The sequence below is a fragment of the Fundulus heteroclitus genome, chromosome 2 (assembly GCF_011125445.2).
Source record: "Fundulus heteroclitus isolate FHET01 chromosome 2, MU-UCD_Fhet_4.1, whole genome shotgun sequence".
Classification (NCBI taxonomy): domain Eukaryota; kingdom Metazoa; phylum Chordata; class Actinopteri; order Cyprinodontiformes; family Fundulidae; genus Fundulus; species Fundulus heteroclitus.
Window position 1 is genome coordinate 14210012 of NC_046362.1, and position 20273 is coordinate 14230284.

At 39.3% G+C, this 20273-nt stretch overlaps 1 protein-coding gene across 2 annotated transcripts in view; it reads left to right on the top strand.

Moving 5' to 3' along the window:
- The first annotated feature begins 278 nt into the window (after positions 1-278).
- The window catches only part of LOC105938483 (unconventional myosin-Va), a 29692-nt gene continuing 9697 nt past the window's right edge, over positions 279-20273 (top strand). Inside the window, exons 1-24 of one of the 2 annotated variants that reach the window (XM_036148581.1) lie at positions 279-471; positions 812-922; positions 1447-1618; positions 3188-3332; positions 3468-3624; positions 3703-3846; positions 4613-4694; positions 4812-4919; positions 5101-5207; positions 5327-5592; positions 5669-5750; positions 5831-5971; positions 6126-6251; positions 8986-9069; positions 9382-9507; positions 9660-9757; positions 9846-9932; positions 10046-10154; positions 10226-10437; positions 10528-10684; positions 16980-17219; positions 17915-18163; positions 18584-18677; positions 18769-18911. In XM_036148581.1, coding sequence (XP_036004474.1) covers positions 445-471; positions 812-922; positions 1447-1618; positions 3188-3332; positions 3468-3624; positions 3703-3846; positions 4613-4694; positions 4812-4919; positions 5101-5207; positions 5327-5592; positions 5669-5750; positions 5831-5971; positions 6126-6251; positions 8986-9069; positions 9382-9507; positions 9660-9757; positions 9846-9932; positions 10046-10154; positions 10226-10437; positions 10528-10684; positions 16980-17219; positions 17915-18163; positions 18584-18677; positions 18769-18911 — 3267 coding nt within the window. In that variant the 5' untranslated portion in view covers positions 279-444. The remainder of the gene's footprint in view (positions 472-811; positions 923-1446; positions 1619-3187; positions 3333-3467; positions 3625-3702; positions 3847-4612; positions 4695-4811; positions 4920-5100; positions 5208-5326; positions 5593-5668; positions 5751-5830; positions 5972-6125; positions 6252-8985; positions 9070-9381; positions 9508-9659; positions 9758-9845; positions 9933-10045; positions 10155-10225; positions 10438-10527; positions 10685-16979; positions 17220-17914; positions 18164-18583; positions 18678-18768; positions 18912-20273) is intronic. The other variant, XM_036148577.1, reaches the window with a different exon arrangement.

Sequence of the window (20273 nt, forward strand, 5' to 3'; positions counted from 1 at the left end):
ATAATGCACAAGTAAATGTTTAACTGAGTAAAAGTATTGTTGAAATTGCACATACTTTTCTTAAAAACGCCGAGGTTATTCATAATATATTGTGTAAAAGTGAAATTAATTTAATATAAAAATCAACAACAAGTCCACATTTATTAGTTCTATTTAATCTTGCAATGACACCCCGGCTTTAGAATAACTTTAACCCAGCAGTTCCTTTCACCGCTAGGGGGCGCGATTGACACGTGCTGTGAACCTGTGTCGGGGCATGCGCAGCAGAGTGACAGCTGTAGCGGCAGGAGCTGAAGTCGGTAGAGTGGAGCGGAGTGGAGTGGAGTGTAGGAGGAGACCTGAAGACTTCACCGTTTCTGTATGTAGGAGTTGGTAAAAATGTTTTAAGCCCTTTTCCAGCTGGCAGGAAATGTCTCCGGAGACGATATAAGCAACTTTAAAGACATGGCAGCTTCTGAACTTTACTCCAAGGTAGGCAGCGTCTGATAACAAGGCACTAAACGGTTTCTCTCTACCTAGCTTTGTCAGTTCGTCAGGGGGTAAAAAAAAAAGAATAAAAAGTTAAATAGCAAATTTTAAGTGCTAGGCTTGCCGAATATGTTCTTAGCGTTCAGAATAAGCAATTTCCTGTAACTCTGCCACATAGACTTCACGGTCCATCCACGTTCTGCGCATGTCTGCTGCCAGTTACCTCTGGCTGCTGCTGGTGATGATGAAGGTTTTCCAGCCAGCTGTGCTACTGTAAGAGCAAAGGTTGGGCTGCTCTGACTCTCTTCTACTTATTTCTCTTCCCCCTCCCCCTTAAATCCAGAATGCCCAGGTTTGGGTCCCAGATGCAGCAGAAGTGTGGAAGTCTGCAGAGCTCCTCAGAGATTACACTCCCGGGGACTTGGCTCTGTCCCTGCAGCTGGAGGATGGCACGGTGAGACAGGCAGAAAAACCACACACACAGAGACACACCCTGAAAACTTCTGAGATGGAAATTGCTTTGCCGTGTTCCCAAAGCGCCAAGCACACATTTCTTTGCACAAACGCTGGCAAACCAACCAGAGGCCGCCGGTAAATTCAGACGGCGTGATGGATTCTTCGTGACAGCAGCAGTGATGATTTGTGCGCATTGTCAGGCCTGTGTTCCCATTTACCGCTCTGAATACTTCTAAGTGTGTGCGCTGGTTTAAAAAAATAAGTGAACTGCCTCAAACCGTGAAAAAGTTTTCCTCCAGCACCGCTGCTACCTGAAGGTATTGTGTCGAGTTTGGGCACGCACACCAGGTATGGAAATAAGGTCAAACATTATCTTGAGTGAACATGAACAGGCCAAGCACAGAGAATTTCCTCTCTGCTTGCACAGTGTCTGCATTTGTGCCTTGTACGAGAGTCGCTGTCATCTGATTGTAATTATTCTAAAATCCCTTTTTTTTCCCCCCTCCTCTTGTGTTTGTTTAGGTTGTGGAGCACAAAATTGACCCCAAAACTAAGAACCTGCCCCCACTCAGAAACCCCAACATCCTGGTGGGAGAGAATGACCTCACAGCCCTCAGCTACCTCCATGAGCCAGCGGTGCTACACAACCTTAAAGTGCGCTTTATCGACTCCAAGCTGATTTACACCTACTGTGGTAATGAGCTTCATCTGCTTTGACTCGCGCTATCACTGTCAGCGTAGACTTTGGAGTCTTACTCACTCCATGTGCTGACATAATCTGCACTACATTAAGCTGATTATTATAATGCAGGCTCACTTTTTAAAGCACCCCCCTAACACTAACACATTACTGATAACAGGGGGCGCAGACTTTTTAAATACCCTTACTTTAAGGACGAGGCACATTCAGTATTTTGTGCTTTTTTTTTTTTTAAATGCCAGAAGCTTAAAAAAAATATCATTGCCTTATCAGAAACACCAGTACGTGATGCTGATGGAAATCATGCGCGCAGGTAAACAAAATATTAACTTGTGGGTTTTAAAAGAGGTTGCGTCCACTCTGGCCAACTCAGAGCAGACCTTTGCTCCAGTTACTTGGCCCTTACATGACAGTGTGCAGAGATGTAAGACAGATTTGTTTTAATAGCAATTCATAGGGTTTGTCAGCTCATTTCAAACAGGGTTTCAAATGCTCCTACTCAAGGAAGAAATTATTAAACTGTTTAGCGTGGAAGACAAGAGTGGTTAGGATGCGGCGCCTTGCAGCGGTGCTTAGATCTCTTCAACTTTTCCACATTTTGTCACATTACAACTGTGAGTAGATTTTTATGGGGGGATTTTTAGCTGATTGGCAGACACAAAGTAGTGTGTAATTGAGAAGTGGAATTAAAATGTTAATTGGTATTAGGTCCAAAGCTCTGAAGATCCCACTCAGCACTCTTCAGTCTGTCTTAAAAATGGCGAGAGTATGAGACGACCGCAGAGCCACCACCAAGGCAAGGGGGCCACCCAACTAGGTGAGAGGCCGGGCAAGTGGAGCTTAAATCGGAAAGGCGCACAGTGACCGTGAAGAAACTGAAGAGATCCACAGTTCATGTGGGAGAATTTGTCAACCCGACAACTGATAATTGCGCACTCTAGAAAACCGGCCATTACAGGAGGGCGTCGAGAAGAAAGGCACACAGTTACATTTGCAGTTTGCCAGAAGTCATGTTGGCAACACAACGAATGTGGCAGAGGTTGCTCTGATCAGATGAAACTAAAAAACAACAACAAACTTTTGCCCCACATGCAAAACACTGTTAACATAATATAACCCCTACAATGTGATGTGGCGGAGGCAGCATCATGTTACGGGGATACTCTTCTTCAGCAGGGATGATGAAGCTGCCCAGATGATGATGATGGAACGAGTTAAAGACAGGGTAACGTTGAAAGAAAGCTGTGTTGAGATCGCAAGACTGGAGCCTCTTCTGCTTCCAGCCTGACATCAAACCTGTTTTGCATACAGCCAGAGCTACAATAGACCGGCACAGATCAGATCATGTTTATGTTAAGCAATGGCTCTGTCAAAGTACAATCCTGAATTCAATGGAGATTCTGTAGCGAAGAAAAAGAGACATTTGAGACATAGCTCTAAAGACTTGGAGCCAATGAACGTTCAGCAAACTCTTAATTCAAGACTAAAAACTTAGAATTGGATATCATTTAACTTTTTTCTCTTCACAATTATGTGCTGAATGTTTCTTTCTGTCCACTCTAGGAATTGTCCTGGTTGCCATCAATCCCTATGAGAGCCTCCCCATCTATGAAGCCGACATCATCAATGCCTACAGTGGGCAAAACATGGGCGACATGGACCCCCATATCTTCGCAGTAGCTGAGGAAGCTTACAAACAAATGGCCAGGTTTTGGTGCTTTTATTTTACATTTTAGAGCTGGTATTATATAGTTCTTTTTTTATTAGTTTTTAATTTCTTAAAGCTCACATTTCCTTAATGAATATTCTTGTATTTTTTTTGTTTGTTTGTTTTTATCTACAGAGATCAAAGAAATCAATCCATCATAGTCAGCGGTGAATCTGGCGCTGGCAAAACGGTTTCGGCTAAATACGCCATGCGTTACTTTGCCACAGTCAGCAGCTCGTCAGGGGAGACCAATGTGGAGGAGAGAGTCCTTGCATCTAGTCCAATCATGGAGGTCAATTTTGCCACGCTAGGAAAATCTAACACACTTTTTAGGGTTATGCTGTGACGAACAATCTGCTTCTTTCTTCAGGCCTTTGGGAATGCCAAGACGACAAGGAACGACAACAGCAGTCGCTTCGGGAAGTACATTGAGATCGGGTTTGACGACGATCTCTGTATAACCGGGGCTAACATGAGAACCTACTTGCTAGAAAAGTCTAGAGTTGTGTTTCAGGTAAATCATCAGTGCCTTGAAAAAAAAAAAAAAAAAGAAGCTTCCATGCCTCTCTACCAATACATTAGAACTTCAGTGTATCTTGATGTGAATTTATGTGATGGAGCAACATAAAGTTTCACATAAATGCGAAGTGGAACAGAATATATTTATTGTTTTCTTTTTTTTTTCTTTTTGGGACATGTGAAAAAAGGGTGGTATTTATTTTCAGAGAATGATCCTCTTCTTTGATTAATGGCCCTTTGCCTGACCTGTCAGTTTAGGTGGATGGTTATGTCTTGTTAGGGTTGCTGTTGTTCAGTACTCTTTTCATTATCTAAATCATGGCTTGAACTGTAAAGTGCAAGTTTTTTTTTTTTTTTAAAGTTTGGTTAATTGTTTTCTAACCTAACCTTGCTTTAACCTTCTCTACAACTTCTTACCTGCTGTGTTCCTTGGTCTTCATGATGCTGATTGGTCACCGATGTTCTCTAGTGAACCTCTGAGTTCACTAGAGATGTTCTCTTAGAGAACATCTGTATTTATACTGAGATTAAACTACAAACCGCTGGACTTTATGTGCTATATAGGAGATTGGTTGCACTGGATTGTATTTAGTGATACCAGAATAAATGGGGGTGTGAATACAAACAGAGATCACAAACTGATCAGACTCCACAAATATGTGTCTTTGTGTTGGTCTATCACATAAACTCCTTACAGAAAATACTAAAGTTTGTAGGTATAACATTACATAACGCGGTATAACAATTTGCATTTCTTTTAGGCTCATGAAGAAAGAAACTACCACATATTTTACCAGATGTGTGCCTCTTCACATCTACCAGAGTTTAAGGCTTTCAAATTAGGTGTGGCCATTTAAAATATCAGCGTTTCTTTTAGCATTTTTTCTTTTGCAAATGATTTAGTTACGGTCGTAGCGAGTGGCAAACGATGATAAAATGCTATTGCTTGTTGTTTTAAAGGTTGTGCCGATGACTTCAACTACACCAACCAGGGTCAGAGTCCGGTCATAGATGGAGTCGACGATGCTAAAGAGATGAGCAAGACCAGGAGGGCATTCTCACTGTTAGGTCAGGATTTATATTTATATATATATATATATATATATATATATATATATATATATATATATATATATACTGCATAATTGCTTATACCTTTAGCTAGAAAGAGGTAAATTATTGGATCTTTAGATTACTTGACACAGTTGTTGACCAGTACTTAGTTTTTACTGTTTCGCTCATGTTTTAGGAATTGGTGACAGCGATCAAGTGGGGATTTACCAGATTCTGTCAGCTATTCTCCATCTTAGCAACGTGGACGTGAAAGATCAGTCAGCAGACAGATGCAGCATCCTGGTAAACGCTGATCACCCTCAGATCCAGTGACAGAATATTTACAACTGTTTTTATAGAGTCGATTCTTCATCTTAGGAATGCTTTTAGACTACGTAGGGCTGTTTCTTCTGTCTTCCCAGCCAGATAATGCCCACCTGCTGGTTTTCTGTGAGCTCATGGGGGTACCTTGCGAAGAAATGGCCCACTGGTTATGTCACAGGAAACTCCAGACGACCACAGAAACGTTTGTGAAGTCTGTTTCCAAAGTGAACGCGGTCCATGGCAGGGATGCACTGGCCAAACATATTTACGCCAAACTCTTCAGCTGGATCGTGAGCAGTATTAACAATGCCCTCACATCTACAGTCAAACAGCGCTCATTTATTGGTGTGCTTGACATCTACGGGTATGTCTCCCTTTACAGCCCCTCCGTAGTCTCTGTTACTGCTCTACAATTGAGTTCAACATGTCTCTCTTCTCAGGTTTGAAACATTTGATGTCAACAGCTTTGAGCAGTTTTGCATCAACTATGCCAATGAAAAGCTTCAGCAGCAGTTCAACCTGGTATTGAATCTGTTAGTCTGCTAAACGTGCATGTTTTTGTCCAAGCAGAGGACTCCTCTCTCATTTTTCTCTCTCTCCAGCATGTCTTCAAGCTGGAACAAGAGGAATACATGAAGGAGCAGATCCCCTGGACGTTGATAGACTTCTATGACAACCAGCCTTGCATTAATCTCATTGAGGCCAAGCTTGGCATCCTGGACCTCCTGGATGAGGAGTGCAAAGTAAAATGGCACTATTGTTGTTGTGTTTTAATTTTTTTTTAAACGCACCGCTGGAAATGTGTCCACCGCTCTCTGGGCTCTCCACCACACTTAGTTTGGAGGTTATGACTAATGCCATGACTAACTGATGTGTCAGCTCTTCCTCTTTCCACAGATGCCCAAAGGCTCTGACGACACATGGGCTCAGAAGCTGTACAACACCCACTTGAGGCAGAATGCTTACTTTGATAAACCCAGGTTATCAAACAAAGCTTTCATCATCCACCACTTTGCTGACAAGGTAAAACTGAACTCTTGTGGTACACGGTGAAGCCGCACTGCCGTTCAGTGGTTACAGAAGCCCACAAAGAGCCTTTTAATGTTATGTTTGGACTTGCTCATGTCATCCTTTTCCTGCTGGAAAAAATTAAGTTACTCATAGGTGAATGTTTTGATAATTTGATGAGTGCTCCAGTCGAAAATCTACCACCTTTCTACAGTCCCTTGAAAAGTATTTTTAACAATTTTTTTTCCCCCCACATTGAAATCACAAAACTCAGTGTGACCTATAGAGATTTATTTGATTGGTCAACACAAACTAGTGCATAGTTGTGAATTTTTTATATATAAACACATTATTTTCCACAAATATCAACATTGCATAGATGAAAATGTAGCTATTCTATTTTAGCAAAAGTATCATGTTTATATTTATTTTAAAACTCAAAAATGGAAATAAAACAGTGGTTCTTTAGGAATGACAACACCTTTCATAGTTCATTTAGATCATTATTTTATCAAAGGTTATGTATTTTTTTCCCCAAAAGGTCATGTAATGTTTGCGGCTCCAGTTTTATTTAGCTGGACTAAGGGGAACAATGGCTCTTTGGATTTTAAAGGTTGCAGACCCCTGCTCTAGGTTAATGGGAAAGTGTCTGTGAATTTTTTTTTTTTTTTTTAACTCTTGCTGCAGATTCTTAGTTTCAATATAGGTCTGGAGTTTGACTATGCCACTCTAACACACAAATAAACAATATCTCACTATAATCAATGCAAACATTTATTTTTTCAAAGATACAAATTTTTGGTCTAAATCATTTTAAACTGACACATTGTCATTTGCCCAAATCGTCACTCTTCTTCCAACCGCAGCGCTAAAATATGGAAGACACCAAATCTGGCTACAGCTGCTGATCTCAACAATGATGTTTAAACTCTAAATTGTAATGTTGGGCAGAAAAGCCTATGTGGACTAGAAAAAAATAAGTGTTGAACAGTGCTTACAAAATATCGCTATGACATCGATGTGTGAGAGCAATGTAAAAAGGTCAGTAAAGCTCCTGTACCTGCAACAGCGGTGAAGTAAAGCTCCTGTACCTGCAACAGCAGTGAAGTAAACCTCCCGGATGACAAAAGCCCATGCTGTTTAAATGTTACCTTTATGAACACCGTCCAAGTTACCCCTTTGAAATCAGAGTTCAAAACTCTGCAATGCTCCGTTCTGCTGCGATACAAATCAACGCAGGAAAAATATTTATCAAGTGACGGCTCAGCAGACCAGTGCTCCCTCTCCATTACTTCTCCCTTTAGTTGTAAAGGCATTGGAGGCTCATGTGGCTAATAATACCACAGGTTACGGTGGAGCCAGATGGAAGCAGACAATAAAAGCAGAAAAAGTGGGAACCCTGAGCGACCTAGCCTGCTGCTTTAGTTGACCAGTAAAGACGACATTCATTAAAATTACCAGAATCATAGAAATAGTACAGGGCTCCTCCTGAATGCATTTGTGTTGACTGGATCCTTGTTTACACTGTAAAATGTGTTTTGCATGCACCAGAACCAGGTCTGTTTTTGAAAGACCTGGTTCTTTTTTGTTTGTTTAAAATCACTTGTGTCTAGGTAATAAAATTTAATTGTATCAGCAATCAGCAAATGTACAGGCAAATGGAAGCAGACAGTTTCCCAATAAAGATAAGCATTTATAATAAAATAAAATAATTGCATGACTGAATCAGGGGGTTATACTTTCATAAGATATTAACTCTTATACTAAGTGTAATGTTGTCTACTGTTGTGGTAAACAAGGAAGTTAAACTTAGATTATATATTTTTCTAAACAGGGCTGAATTCTCCACTACTTTTTGGTTTTGCCCTAATTAAGAACATTACTGTTATTTTTCATGCTGTAATTCATTCGATTTTTTTTATTTGTATTTTTTGCTCTTAACCAGTTATAACCTTGTGCCTTCTAAAAAATTTGCCACAGAAAAAATTTTAAGCATCAAGTGTTTTTCTTTGTATGGGCATTGAGTTTGAAATTTTAGTATCAAGACCACCCTAGTGCAATAACGGCAGTGACTGAATAGATGAATAAATAAATTATCCACATTTAAACAAATTATTAAATGCAGTTATTCGATGGTGCTTTGGAATGAAATTGCAATACTTTAATAAGGACATAGTCAACAGGTGTCCTGAAGTAGCCGACTTAATAATAAGTAAGTAAGTTATTTTTTTGTTGATTTATTTTGTTTTTTATTGTAGCTTGATTTGTATTTAAAGCAGTATTAGCGTCTGTGGGGCTCTGACTGCTGTGATGTGATGTCCCAGTTAGCGAACTAATGCGAGAAAAAAACACAATGGTCTCAAAATAATTTTTACCTTTTAGTTGGATTGTTATTGAAATAAATGCCATAAATAATCAGGATAGCCTAATTATGCTGAAGCCACCACGTTTCGTCAAAAGGTCGGCGTGTTCAGAGTGAGGTAATGTTGCTTTTTGGCCTCACAAAGGGAGCGGAAGGCTTAAGATGTACTTAATGTACACTAAAATATGCTTCACACTTAGACATAATAAGATTTATTGCACCACGTCCATATTGACTTTTAGTTATGAAAGGAGCATTTTCAGTTTTATTTAACTTCTTTTTATTTTATTTATTTTTTTACTTTTTCCATGGTTGCACCTTTCCAGTGTTTCATTTGATTTCTCTGCTTTCTCACTCAAAGATGCCTTTCTGTTCCTCTGTGCTTAGGTGGAGTACCAGTGTTTTGGATTCCTGGAGAAAAATAAGGACACAGTCAACGAGGAACAGATTAATGTGCTGAAAAAGAGCAAGGTGAAACCATGTGGCTTTCTCTTATTCAGCCTCATACTAGTCTACCCTGTGGGCATGTATTACGAACCCATTGTTTTTGGATGCCAGTGTTGGTTCATGCTTTGACATCCTGGTAGCTGAGAGCAAATGAGCGTTGAGTAATTTATGTGTTGCAAGTTTTGTGGGCACACACCCTGGAATTGTTTAGGCAGAACTATTGGAGGAAATACTCCCACATCTGAGGTTAAAACCAGAAACACTGCCATCTGCTGTTTAGGGACTGTTTTTAGTTTTCTTTATCAATTAAACCCAGATCATTATTTTTTTTTTCAGTTTGATTTGCTGCTGAAACTGTTTGAGGATGAAGAAAAAACAAAAGTGTCTGCTAACAAGTTTGCTAGTATTACTGGGAGAGCTGGGAAGGCACAAAGGGACACTAAGAAGACGGTTGGACTGCAGGTAGGACCATTTAAGGAGGACAATGTTAAGTTTTCAATTTACATGTTTATGCAGTTTTTAAAAGGATAGATATTCAAATTTAAAATTTCTTTAAATGCGTATCATATTTTATTTTCTCCTCAAGAAGAATTCATCTTTGTCTTTTCATTCAGTTTCGACAGTCTCTAAATTTGCTAATGGACACTCTAAACGCTACAACACCTCATTATGTGCGCTGCATCAAACCAAACGACCTTAAAGCCCCATTCACGTGAGGATTAACTGCTTCTCGGCTTCCTTTAATTATCCCAAGGTGCACATAAAATGCATTCAATCGTGTTTTTTCTTTTAAACTGAAGTTTGGACCCGGTGAGGGCTGTGCAGCAGCTTCGAGCGTGTGGCGTCCTGGAAACGATCCGCATCTCTGCAGCAGGATTCCCATCCAGGTAGCGTATCAGCCGCAGCGCTTGGTACTGATCTGTGCACACGGGTTCATTTTTATAATAAACCTGTTGGAACTCTGGTTCTTCTCCTGCGTGGTTTATGATTCACGCCTCAGATGGACCTATCAGGAATTCTTTGGTCGTTATCGGGTCCTCATGAAGCAGAAGGATGTGCTGCCTGATAGAAAACAAACCTGCAGAAATCTCCTAGAAAAGCTTATCGAGGTGTGTTTTAAATTAAATGATGTGTAATTTTAAGTGTCACATCTGACTGTATATTGTGTTTTTCTTTTTAGGACCAACAGAAGTACCAGTTTGGCAAAAACAAGATCTTCTTCAGGGCTGGCCAGGTGGCTTACTTGGAGAAGCTGCGCTCTGACAAACTGCGTTCAGCTTGTGTCGGCATCCAGAAGACCATCCGCTGCTGGCTCGCTCGCAGAAAGTATCTGAGGATGAGGGAATCCGCCATTGTCATCCAGAAGCATGTACGGGCCCACCAAGCACGCAGGTGGGTGCAGACTGTAAACAACAGCTTTAGAAGCAGTGTACATATCAGAAGGATATTTTTTAATCTGTCTTTTTTGGCTCTCCCTTTTAGTTATGTTAAGTTTCTGCGGCAGACCAGAGCAGCTATTGTTATCCAGCGCAACGTGCGAATGTGGTCTAAAAAGCGATACTTCCTGCAGCAGCGCTCTGCAGCTGTCACTATTCAGCGTGTTTGGAGGGGTCACATGGCTAGGAAGCAGTACTTTAAGGTAAAGTCAATATTTATCAGGTTGAAGATATTTTGCTTTTACACTAAAATCTTGTTGCACTATCATTTTGTGGTAAGAATACACTTTAAGAAAACAACATTTCAATTATTGTTTAACCTATTTCTATTGTGCATATTGCATATTCTATTATTCTGTGTTTTATAAATAGGCTGGAGTTTTTTCCCCACTGTCAAATATTTTCCACTGTGCAATATTTACTCTGGTACTTACTTTTGTCTTCTACTGTTGGTTTCTTTAGAGCTAACTTTAGATTAGACTGGTTTGTTAAATGTTTTTCTTCCCTTTTTTTTCATTGCTAATACGTGTGTAAATGTTTGTCTCTGTCACACCTGCATTTCCCCATTGCAGGACAATAAAGGAATTCTTATCTTATATATTTATCATTGAATACTTAGCCACCCATGACTGGGATACACAGATGCACACTGCATAACATTTATGTGTAATGATCAGATGATGATGATGATGATGATGATGATGATAATAATAATAATAATAATAATAATAATAATAATAATAATAATAATAATAATAATAATAATAATAATAATAATAACTAGAAAAATTTGCATTTCCTGCGAAAATGCACTGTGAATGCAGATAGCTGAATGATTAAGCAAAAGATGCAGAAGATCTTTGAAGAAGAGAAAAAATAGCTGAAAAGCATTGAAGAAGTTGAAAAAGTTGAAGAAGTTGAAAGAGTTGAAGAATTTGAACATGAAAGAACAATAGCTGAATTATTAGAAGAAGAAAAAACTGAGGGAAAGGCACCAAACATTTTCTAACTCATTCTAAACACTGAATCGTTTAACAAAGCATAAGTAGAATTTCAAACTTGAATATACTGTAGCCATATGTGGGCCTGCATTTCTAGAGAGTATAAGGAGTTTCGCCCCCATTGAAAAGCATTGGATGTTTGACACCTCCTAACTTGGAGATGCTTTACGTGACGAGGCCCAAACTTATTGTGGAGCATTCTGTATAAAGGAAGTACAGACTCTGTAAAGCAGAAGTTTGTCAGAGCTTCCTAGAGCTACTTCCAATTAGCAACATGCTAACCATTAGCCGCTAACATGGTTGTGCTCAGGATCACCGGGTGATTGTACTCTGTCAGTTTGGTCCAAATCCTGTACTGGGAAGTGCCTCAAATAGGGGTGCCAATACTTAATGTCGCCAAACGTCACCAAAGTTCATGGGTCAGATTGGCCTCCTTTAGCAACTCAGCCTCACCACATCTGGGCCCAGAACTCAACATTTGACCAAAATGATGTGTAGTGCCATTTCCCACAGATGGGTGGTGCTGTATTGGCCAATTGGGTCGTGTCTGGGCATCATGCCAGGTCCTGCTGGAAGCAAAGACCCAATAGGAAAGCATGTAAAATCCAAAATGGGACAGAAAAGTGACACATGGCTGAAAGTCACATGAAAATTTTAAAATGTTAAGAGGAAGTGACTGTGCGAATTTCAGAGTCCTACATTAATCACAGCCGCTGCAGCGGGCGTCGAAAGTTGCCATTGTATTCCAATGGAGGTTCTCCCTCTGGCCCTCAGAGTTCCGTCGTCATGGAAACTCACTCACACAGCTGCAGCGGCCAGTCTACTCAAGTGCAGACACTTTGTTCACAATAAGTCCCATTGGGTTATAATGGAGAACTTTGCCTCGCACAACGCTCCATATCTCCTGATCCCTAAATGGTAGAGACGTAATTTTTTTTGCGTTTAGTTCGTAACGGATAGGGGAAGAAGAAAAGCTATCGTTTTTTGCTGGAAAAAGTTTAATAAAGGCGTAAAAAATTATGATCTAAAGGAAATTTTTAAGAAATTTCCAAAATCCTCTAAAAATGGTCCCGAACAAATCGCTCTAGCTGAAAAAGTATAACAGATATCAAATTAAATCTTTCACTGTGAGTATCAGCAGGCTTTTGAGGACTATGTTGCTCATTTTTATGTTTGTACAAAAATCGGCGTAGGCACAGCAACGATGTAAAAAAGTGGATCATGTGGAAAAATGCAGCTCTAAAGCATTTTCAGGATTTTGTACATCCGCTACTCCCGAACAAATTGTTCCTGCGGAAAAACCGTAACAGTTATCCACAAAATTCCTTTTTTGTGAGTGCCAGAAGGGTTGGGACATTCATATGTGAAAGTCTCATGCCTGTACATCAAACGGTTTAGGAGTAGCGACGATGTAAAAACGTGTGATGTTTTGGATTTTCAGACGTCATTTTTCAAAACCGCTCCATAGGAAATGAATGGGGGAGGTTTTGGGTTTGTGTCGCTCCGAGGTGATTTGCGAAAAATCTATAAATGCTACACCAATGAGGGTTACATTTCCTGAATCCAGACAAAAATTCCTACGTTTTGATGTATAATTCATGTGGATAGGTTGAAAATTGAGCGAGTGACAAGAAGTTGTTCGGAGAAGAAGAATTTGCTGAATTTCTAGAGTGCGCACTCTATAACTGCCTCCTTGACAACCATAGCAACGCATGTTATTTGCTGAATTTCTTGAAAAGCCAAAATTATTTTAAGGAGGTACTATATGAAAATGGTAAAAGATATGAAAAAGCTGAAATAGACCATAATAGCTGAAAGATATCACTACATTTTAAAAGTTGAATGGCGTTTCTAGCTGAAAGTAGGCTGAAGCAGTAAGCTGTCAAAAAGCAGCTGAAATGAGCGGAATTTTAGTGAATTACATTAATTTCCTATGGGAGAAAAAAAGCTGAAAATTTGCAGAAAAAGCTGAATATTTTAAAAAGTTGAAGAGTTAAAAGTACAAAAAGACATAGCCATCCATTCCAGAAGAAGCTGAATAGTTTAAAAGTTGAATGGTTGAAATCGGAGAAAAATTGTAGGAGGAGAAGCAAATCAAACTTTAAACAGTAAAAACGCATTAGGAAGAATAAACACTACGAAGAAGAAGAAGAATAAAGAACTAGAAAAATTTGCATTTCCTGCGAAAATGCACTGTGAATGCAGATAGCTGAATGATTAAGCAAAAGATGCAGAAGATCTTTGAAGAAGAGAAAAAATAGCTGAAAAGCATTGAAGAAGTTGAAAAAGTTGAAGAAGTTGAAAAAGTTGAAGAATTTGAAAGAGTTGAAGAATTTGAACATGAAAGAACAATAGCTGAATGATTAGAAGAAGAAAAAACTGAGGGAAAGGCACCAAACATTTCCTAACTCATTCTAAACACTGAATCGTTTAACAAAGCAGAAGTAGAATTTCAAACTTGAATATACTGTTGCCATATGTGGGCCTGCATTTTTAGAGAGTATAAGGGGTTTCGCCCCCATTGAAAAGCATTGGATGTTTGACACCTCCTAACTTGGAGATGCTTTACGTGATGAGGCCCAAACTTATTGTGGAGCATTCTGTATAAAGGAGGGACAGACTCTGTAAAGCAGAAGTTTGTCCGAGCTTCCTAGAGCTACTTCCAATTAGCAACATGCTAACTGTTAGCCGCTAACATGGTTGCGTTCAGTATCACCGGGTGATTGTACTCTGTCAGTTTGGTCCAAATCCTGTACTGGGAAGTGCCTCAAATAAGGGTGCCAATACTTAATGTCGCCAAACGTCACCAAAGTTCATGGGTCAGATTGGCCTCCTTTAGCAACTCAGCCTCACCACATCTGGGCCCAGAACTCAATATTTGACCAAAATGGTCAGTAGCGCCATTTCCCACAGGTGGGTGGTGCTGTATTGGCCAATTGGGTCGTGTCTGGGCATCATGCCAGGTCCTGTTGGAAGCAAAGGCCCAATAGGAAAGCATGTGAAATCCAAAATGGGATAGAAAAATGACACATACCTGAAAGTCACTTGAAAATTTTAAAATGTCAAGAGGAAGTGACTGTGCGAATTTCAGATTCCTACAGTAATCACAGCAACTGCGGTGAGCGTCGAAAGTTGCCATTGTATCTCAATTGATCCTCTCCCTCTGGCCCTCAGAGTTCCGTCGTCATGGAAACTCACTGACACAGCTGCAGCGGCCAGTCTCCCGAAGTGCAGAGACTCTGCTCACAATAAGTCCCATTGGATTATAATGGGAGAACTTTGCCCCGAACAACGCTTCATATCTCCTGATCCCTAAATGGTAGAGACGTAATTTTTTCTGCGTGTAGTTCGTAACGGATAGGGGAAGAAGAAAAGCTATCGGTTTTTGCTGGAAAAAGTTTAATAAAGGCGTAAAAAATTATGATCTAAAGGGTTTTTTTAAGGAATTTGCAAAATCCTCTAAAAACAGTCCCGAACAAATCGCTCTAGCTGAAAAAGTATAAGAGATATCAAAACAATTATTTCACTGTGAGTATCAGCAGGCTTTTGAGGACTATGTTGCTCATTTTTATGTTTGTACAAAAATCGGTGTAGGCACAGCGACGATGTAAAAAAGTGGATCATGTGGAACAATGCAGCTCTAAAGCATTTTCAGGATTTTGCACATTCGCTACTCCCGAACAAATTGTTCCTGCGGAAAAACCGTAACAGTTATCCACAAAATTCCTTTTTTGTGAGTGCCAGAAGGGTTGGGACATTCATATGTGAAAGTCTCATGCCTGTACATCAAACGGTTTAGGAGTAGCGACGATGTGAAAACGTGTGATGTTTTGGATTTTCAGACGTCATTTTTCAAAACCGCTCCATAGGAAATGAATGGGGGAGGTTTCGGGTTTGTGTCGCTCTGAGGTGATTTGCGAAAAATCTATAAATGCTACACCAATGAGGGTTACATTTCCTGATTCCAGACTAAAATTCCTACGTTTTGATGTATAACTTATGTGGATAGGTTGAAAATTGAGCGAGTGAGAAGAAGTTGTTCGGAGAAGAAGAATTTGTTGAATTTCTAGAGTGCGCACTCTATAACTGCCTCCTTGACGACCATAGCAACGCATGTTATTTGCTGAATTTCTTGAAAAGCCAAAATTATTTTAAGGAGGTACTATATGAAAATGGTAAAAGATATGAAAAAGCTGAAATAGACCATAATAGCTGAAAGATATCACTACATTTTAAAAGTTGAATGGCGTTTCTAGCTGAAAGTAGGCTGAAGCAGTAACCTGTCAAAAAGTAGCTGAAATTAGCGGAATTTTAGTGAATTACATTAATTTCCTATGGGAGAAAAAAAAGCTGAAAATTTGCAGAAAAAGCTGAATATTTTAAAAAGTTGAAAAGTTAAAAGTACAAAAAGATATAGCCATCGATTCTAGAAGAAGCTGAATAGTTTAAAAGTTGAATGGTTGAAATCGGAGAAAAACTGTAGGAGGAGAAGCGAATCAAACTTTAAACAGTAAAAAGGCGAAAGAGGATCTCAATAACTGTGAATGCCTACTGCATTCACAGTAATAAAGAATAAAGAGAAACAGGATCTCAAGAACTGTGAATGCCTACTGCATTCACAGTAATAAAGAGAAACAGGATCTCAAGAACTGTGAATGCCTACTGCATTCACAGTAATAAAGAGAAACAGGATCTCAAGAACTGTGAATGCCTACTGCATTCACAGTAATAATAATAATAATAGCAATATCTATAAACGCATTTTATCATTACATACTTTTTATGCCAAAGTAGGGTATCCAAAATGTGTCCTGGGGGGGGATTGGTGGTTCTCTGACCGATTTATTTATTTATCTGACCGATAAATATAAATATATATATATATATATATATATATATATATATATATATATATATATATATATATATATATATATATATATATATATATATATATATATATATATAAAAGAAAAATAGTGACCACTATCCTGTTCTAGCTGTACAAAAAAATTTCCACCAAGAAAGCAGGAAAACTTGTACCTATCTTTTAATGAGGGTATACAAAACCCTTCTTGTGTTTTGAATCTAAAATGAAAGCTGGGATTTAAACACAAGAATGCTAATCAGCAAATCTATAGGTTTCATTATGACTAAGCAATTACATTTACAATATCTATGATAACAAAACTAAAGAACATACAAAATGGAGAAGAATCATTGATATGTAATGTACTATAAAAATATAAACGGTTAAGAAAATTTTTATTTCAGATTGATTGAAGTTTAACCCTCTTGTCCACACTAATCTGCCATTTTACTGTAGCAGGTAATAGTTTGCAGCAGTGTTTATTTTATGATATCTGCATCCTGATAGTTTAACATGTCATCCATACACATGACCCGTCACACACAGACCTCAGCATTAGTAGAGGCATGTTTTGGAAAGTATCTTTGTTTTTACTTGGCATTTTTGTGCATGTGTCTGTTTCCACAGTTGCTGTATGAGCACAAGGCCGTGGTCATTCAGAAGATGGTGAGAGGCTGGTTGGCCAAGCAGCGTTTCAGACGCGCCATGGAGGCCGTCGTCCTGCTGCAGAGCTGTGTGCGCCGCATGAGGGCCAGGAAAGAACTAAAGGCGCTGAAAATGGAGGCGCGCTCAGTGGAGCACTTCAAAAAGCTCAACGTGGGCATGGAGAATAAGATCATGCAGTTGCAGCACAAGATAAACGAGCAGGTGAGTTTAGTAGGGGTATGCAGAGCAGATGCACCTATCAGGATTTGTTGTTCGACAGCGATTTCCTGTTAGCTTTAAGGCCTGACCTCCTGGTTGTGAAATTGGACAATTTTTCTGATTTTAGGTTTTCCACCTACCCATCTGCTCACTTTATTTTAACTCAACAAATGGATTTAATTAACTTCATTTATGTGGAAAAATGTAAAAAGAGTCCATAACTTTGATTTATACTTAATACATAAATGGATAAAATCCTTTTATTTTATTTTTTTAATGTAGACCAAAAGTATGAAGAACAAGTGGCCAATTTGGACTCCTGTGCAATTCGTTGGTGTCAGGAATCAAATTTTCCAAGTTTCCTCCCATCCCACCTTCAATCTGTTCATCACTCTCCTCACCTCCCTTCCCCCCACCTTAAAACCTGTGGCTCTCCCAGATTGAGTATTTAAATCTTGATCACAGAACAAATATTTATACTTAAATACACAATGACAGAAATGACAACTGTGGAAATGTGGTTCTGGAAAAGCAGCAAATTAAAAAAGTCTAGCAACCATGTTGTGCACCATTAGAAACAAAAATTAGTTTTTCTCTCTACAATTCTGTAATCAGCGGAAAGAATGCCTCTAATAAAAACACTGGGTCATTGGTGTTGTCACATGCAAATCATGTGTTTGTGTCTTCCCCCCCGGCAGCATAAGGAAAACAGAGAGCTCACAGAGAGGCTGGGTGTTCTGGAGAAGACCCACGCCGCTGAGAGGGAGAAACAGTGCAGGGAGCTAGAAGACCTGCGCAGGTCCGAGCAGGAGGCCAGAGCCAACGCAGAGACGGTGCCCTCGCTGCTGGAGCGGCTCTCCTTCCTCCAGGAGGAGCTGGATAATACCCGCAGGGAGAAGGAAGACCTGGAGGTGCAGACAAAGACCTTTAAAGAACAGACGCAACAGGTAGGTTTTAACTATAGACAGGATTAACTAACTGGGTCTTTTAGCAAACCTGCTAATGATGACGAGAAATCACCTTCAGTCGCATTCAGATAGATTCAGACTAATTTCTACAACCTTCTTTTTAAGCACACAATCTACTTTGATTTTCTTTTTTTTTTTGCAAATGTCACGGTTTGAATATTTTTTTTACCTTTCTTTGACCTAGTGAGTAAAATTTCTGTTTTTGATATGAAATTGAATGTGCCTACAAAGAATGTTTGAAGACTAACCATATCTTTTGTTTATTGTTTTTATTACAAACATTAATAACACAATTGTCTCTTTTAGCCTCCAACTTGTAGCTTGTGATCGCTGTGTATGTCTTGGTTATTTTTTTTATCTCTTGAAGCTCAGATATACTAATTTATATCCTTTTTCCAGACCATCCATGAACTGAATATGAAGAACAGCTTGTTAAATAACAACCTAGAAGAACTGAACGAGGAATTCTCCATACAGGCTCAGCAGTTGACAGGTACCGGACTTATCGAATCTTTGCAGACCAAAGGTAATGTTAAAAATTAAGTAAAAAAAAAAAACAAAACAAAAAAACTGGTTTTACTCAGAAATAAAAAGTACCTTGGAGAACACCAAACAGCTGGAGAAGGACTTGACAGACGAGCGCTCTCGCTACCAAAGTCTACTGAGTGAACATCTGCAGCTGGAGGAACGGCACAAGGACCTGAAGGAGGAGATGAGCGTCAGCATAGTAAGGAAGAATGTCTTTCATAACTCAGTCATTTGACAGCGTGAAAGAACACAAATGGAGAGCCTTGAAAATCTATCCATGTTCCTTGAATCTGTTCTCGTTGCACCCACAAATGTTCAATGCTTTTTTAAATGCATTTTATGCGCTAGATCAATGCCACACGGTGCAGAATTGTGAAGTGGCAACATTGTACATTCACAAATAACAAGATTTACAAGTACTAATCTGAAAAGTGTGGTGGGCATTTGTTTTATCCCTTCAACCCCAGTTCAAGTCTTTGTAGAACCACGTTTTGCTACAATTGCAGCTGTCTTTAGGGTACCGTATTTTTCGGGCTATAAGGCACACTTAAAATCCTTAAATTTTCTCAAAAAGTAATGGTGTGCCTTATAAATGATTACCGTTGTGCTTACAGACTGATTTTTGTGGTACTATGCAAAAAACAAAACAAAATCTGTTAATGTGTGTAAGTACGACTTTGGAATTATAGGAATTTGCCACAAGACATGTAGGCATACACAGTACGCTCGACTATGAAGGGTAAAACATCTGTAGAGAGTCGGCGTGGAGTCCACCAAGCTCACAGTATGCGCACAGTACGCCTGAGTATGTGGGAGCATTTAGGTAGCCTGTGCCCGGAGTACGCGCTAACAACATAGTAAGTTAATTCAATATAAAAGTTAACTTTATTTTGGTATTATTTTAGAAACAGGGCAGTGCAGTCCAACTACTCTGTTCTCCTGACCGAGACGGATAGAGAGCTGTGGATGTGAAGGGGGGGTGATATTACACACTTAGGAAGAATATTTAGCGCGCCTTATAATCCAGTGCGCCTCATGGTCCGAAAAATACGGTACCTCTCCAACAAGTTTGAACATCTAGAGCATGTGTCTTCAACGTTTTCCAGGCCAACGACCCCCAAACTGATGGCGAGATGGAGCGGGGACCCCCTAATTATATATATTGTATAAAATTGTGTTATATCAAACTGGTCCTATAGTGCCATGTGTAAATGTACCTTGTTATTGTGCATTCAATACTAAGATACTCAAATAATACACAGGTTCTTATATTCATGTTTTTATTTTAAACATGTGCGAGGCACAGTGAGTAGGGTGGCCATGCCACTGCCATTTATAAACATAACATAACACAATAAACTGATACCTGCCAAGATCAACAATGTCTGTCAATTGCATGTAATCATGCATAAAAGCTATTTAAATGGACATTTTTAAAACATAAATGTGAAAAGGAAAATAAGTGATGCTTGTTGGTGCCACTGGCATGCATAAACATACCTGTTATATTGCATACAATACTGAACTATTAACATAAAGGTGTTGTGAATGAAACGGTGCC